The sequence below is a fragment of the Psammomys obesus genome, unplaced genomic scaffold (genome assembly GCF_907164565.1).
Source record: "Psammomys obesus unplaced genomic scaffold, mPsaObe1.curated_primary_1811, whole genome shotgun sequence".
NCBI lineage: Eukaryota > Metazoa > Chordata > Mammalia > Rodentia > Muridae > Psammomys > Psammomys obesus.
This window is the reverse complement of record NW_026591598.1, coordinates 15390679-15394597: the sequence shown is the minus strand read 5'-3', so window position 1 is coordinate 15394597 and position 3919 is coordinate 15390679. Positions and strand designations below refer to the sequence as shown.

The following is a 3919-nucleotide window of genomic DNA, read 5'->3' as shown; positions in this document are numbered from 1 at the left end:
TCTATCTATCTATCTATCTATCTATCTATCTATCTATCTATCTATCTATCTATCTATCTTCTGTTTGTAGTAACTGGGATTGAACTTTAGGCCTCACACATACCAGGCTAGTACTCTACCATTGAGCTACATCCTCATTTGATTTTACTATTTATTTTGAGGCATGATCTCAACTAAGTTGTCTAGGCTGGCCTTCACTCTCTCTGTAGCTTTGAACTTGTGATGTTCTTCCTTCAGTCTCCCTATTACAGAGTGTGCCGTGAGGCCTGGCTACCATGCCCATCTCTCTGCTCTGAGACTCTCTGTCACACTGGCTCTAGGTCTCACATTCCTGTCACACTGGCTCAAGGTCTCACGGACACAGAGCTGCAGATCTCTGGTTCCAGAGCTGTTTTCTTGCCTTTGATAATAGCAAGTAAGCAGAGGTGGGGGCAGTGGCTCACATCGGCAATCCCAGTACTTGAGAGGCTGAGGCAGGAGGATGACGGCTAGTTTAAGAGGCCAATCTGAGCTACATAGTGAGTTTCCAGTCAGCCTGCGCTACAGAGTGAGACCTGGTCTCAGAAATCTAATACCAAAACCCAAAATGAACCAGAAAGCCACTGTTAGCAGATGGCTTTCCGGGTGCCAAGAAAGCATTAAGCAGGCTGGAGAGATGGCTCAGCAGTTAAGAGCACTGGCTGCTCTTCAGAGGACCTGAGTTCAATTCCCAGCAACCACATGGTGGCTCACAGCCAGCTATAATGAGATCTGGTGCCCTCTTCCGATGGTGAGGCAGAATACTGCCTACAAATAAATAAATAAATAAATAAATAAATAAATCTCTATAAAGAAAGAAAACACTAAGTATTTTGGAGACAACAGAACTTCAATATCATAACTAACAACTGTGAAAACTAAGGCCCAGAGAGGACCAGCTGCTCCCTCATAGGCATTACTCTGTGGTGGGCCCCATAAGCAGGTAAGGCGACTCAGTCCCACTGAGCCTTAGGCTGGGGATTACGCGAGTCCCGTTCAGCCCAACATCACTCACCGGAGGACTCCATCCTGCACGCTGTGTCCCGGAGGCAGCTGACCTCCCTCCTTGAGCCAGCGAAGGTGTGTGCCCCGCTCACTGGGCACGGCACAGTGGAACTCAACACTGGCCCCTATGTTCTTGGTCTCTAGCTGTGGAGTGACTTGCACAGTGTGTGTGGATCCTACTGGAATGGAAGTGTCCCCAGAAGGGCCTGTGAAGACATGCAAGATTCATTCATTCATTCATTGACATAGGGTCTCAGCAGCACAAGCTACCTTCAGACTCACTAATGATGACCTTGGACTTTGAACATTTGATTTTCCTGCCTGAATGCTGGGATTATGGGCATGGGTCGCCACATCTAGTCTATGTGGTACTGGGAATTGAACCCCAGAATTGGTGCACCTTAAACAAGCTCTCCATCAAGCCACACCCCTAGCCTAAGCATGTGAGGTTTTGAGGTGAGGGCTCTCACCTGTTGTCTAGACTGGTATTGAACTCCTAGGCTCCAGTGCTCACTCAGCCTAGTGTCTTTTTTTTTTTTTAAAGATTTATTTATTTAATTTATTAATTTATGTATATAAACACTCTGTTTTCATGCACACCAGAAGGGGAAATCAGATTCAATTGCAGATGGTTGTGAGCCACCATGTGGTTGCTGGGAATTGAACTCAGGACCTCTGGAAGAGCAGCCAGTGCTCTTAACCACTGAGCCATCTCTCCAGCCCCCAGCCTAGTGTCTTGATGAGCTTGGACTAAGGTACACATCATCACACCTCACACCTAAGGTTCTCTTGTATACTTGTATACCTCATATCACTGACACACCCGGGTACCAAAAAAACCCTCATCTCAACAGTTCAAGGGAGGTTCTTCTGGCAGCCTCTCCAGCCAGACAACAAAAGTCCTTTCAATATAGATCTATCGTCTGCTTGCTCACACAGTCAAATGCATATAAGGGCCATTGTGGGGCTGGGCTTTGCCACTCAGAATCTGGGCCCTTGGGTAGGGAAGGGGGCCTAAGACAAGAATGGTTGGAAGGAAAACATGTTTTTTGTTTGTTTGTTTTTTCTCTTTAAAGATGAGAAACACTGAGGCCCAAGGTAAGATAACTTAGTTAATGTTCTCTGAGGCCACAGCCCAGACTCTTGACCAGTGAGCAAGCCAGCTGCCTTCCTCCTGAAATTTCATGTCCAAAGGCTTGTGTGGCTCTGTAGGAGGCCACAGGGATGTTAAGAGTTGCCAGGTGATGGGGGGTGGGGGTGCACACCTTTAATCCCAGCACTCTGGGAGGCAGAGGTAGGCAGATCTCTGTGAGTTCGAGGCCAGCTGGGTCTACAAAGTGAGAGCTACACTAGTGTCCTGGGCCTATAAGAGGTGGCCCTGTCACTCATTCACTGTGGTTTCAGTCAAGATTTTACTCTGGGCCTGTGGTGGACAAGCTCAGGGCTGCTGGGACTATGGGGTCCAGGCCCTGCATTGAGTGTCCTCCCTGTCCTGCAGGTGATGTAACTTTCCTAGCAAGTTTGTGGGGTAGAAAGTGGACTGAAGGCTAGAACGGAGAATAGTGCTGGAGGGAGCATCTTCCTGGATATGGAAGCTACCTCATGCCTTAGAGAAGGACACAGAAGGCGGATGGGAGCCTTTACGTACATGCTGGTCAAGCAAAAGCCTTCAGCAAAGCTGACTTCTGGTTTCCCACTGAGATTCCAGTTGCTTACCTTGGACCAGCACTTGGGCAAAGGCCTCGGCGGAGCCCACCCTGTTGGAGACCTGGCAGCGGTAGCGGCCGGAGTCTGCAGAGCCCATGGGCTCCAAGTGCAGCAGCTGGTTCCTGGCAACAGCCCTTTCAGGGAGGACACCACCCACGCGGCTCCACTGGAAGGTGAGTGGAGGGGTGCCATGAGCCAGGCACTGCAGCTGAAGCACCTTCCCTGGCTGCACTGAGGTTTGTTCCGGAATGATGGTGGCGTATGGAGGACCTGAAGGACACACAGAGAGATCAGGTGGGAAAGGGCAGAGGTCAGGGTCACAGTAGGGAGTTGAATCCAGGTAATGCCATCAAACACTTAGGGCCCAAGAGGAAACAAGGGTGGCAGCCAGGACAGGCTCTGGAGTCTTCTAGGTGGATGGGGACCCTGGGGTTCTGCCCAAGGAGGAGCTTGGCAGGGGACCACACAGACAGAAGTCCAGGGAGAGGGTACGGGAGCCTTACTCTCCACGTGGAGGACAACAGTGGCTTCAGCATGTCCAGCAGAGTTGGTGGCGTTACAGATGTACTGGCCTGAGTCCTGCTGGGCCACCCGGGGAATGACCAGTGTGTTGCCTTCTACCCGGTGCTGCCAGGGCAGTGGGGCGCGCAGCTTAGACCAATGGATGGTGGGCGGGGGGTTGCCTATGGGGTTGAAAACGGCACTGGTCACTAAGTTGTTCCAAGGAACAATCCAGGTTCTGAGTGACCTGTCCTTCCATGGGACTGGCTAAATGCACACTTCCTGGGCATGGCATCATCTTCAGATGAATCCAAGCCCCAGCACAGCACTGCTCTGCCTTTCTGTGGGGGTCCCACAACACCACACCTGTGGCTGAGCAGTGGAGAGTGGCTGTGTGTCCAGCTTCCAAGGTCAACTCAGCTTCTTCAACTTGGACCTGAGGGGCACCTGGGGCCGTGGTGCCAGTGTCCACGATCACCTCCACTTGCTTCTTTGCTGTCCCTAGGGCATTCTGTGCTAGGCACACATAGGTGCCTGCATCTGATGGTTTAGCTGATGAAATCTGGAAGGAAACAGTCAGGTTTTGGGGTGCCCAGCAAAAAAACTTGGACATTGATCCCTTCCTTCTTCTTCTTCATCATCATCATCATCATCATCATCATCATCATCATCATCATCATCATCATCA

General features: G+C 50.5%; 1 protein-coding gene across 2 annotated transcripts in view; it reads right to left on the bottom strand.

Annotated features, from left to right (window-relative positions):
* Positions 1 to 3919, bottom strand: part of Hspg2 (heparan sulfate proteoglycan 2) — a 97135-nt gene that overhangs the window by 12464 nt on the left and 80752 nt on the right. For both annotated transcript variants that reach the window (XM_055610927.1, XM_055610928.1), the window contains 4 exons: positions 3598 to 3793; positions 3234 to 3413; positions 2740 to 3000; positions 1034 to 1229 (listed from right to left, as the gene is read on the bottom strand). In XM_055610927.1, the coding sequence (XP_055466902.1) occupies positions 1034 to 1229; positions 2740 to 3000; positions 3234 to 3413; positions 3598 to 3793 (833 nt within the window). The remainder of the gene's footprint in view (positions 1 to 1033; positions 1230 to 2739; positions 3001 to 3233; positions 3414 to 3597; positions 3794 to 3919) is intronic.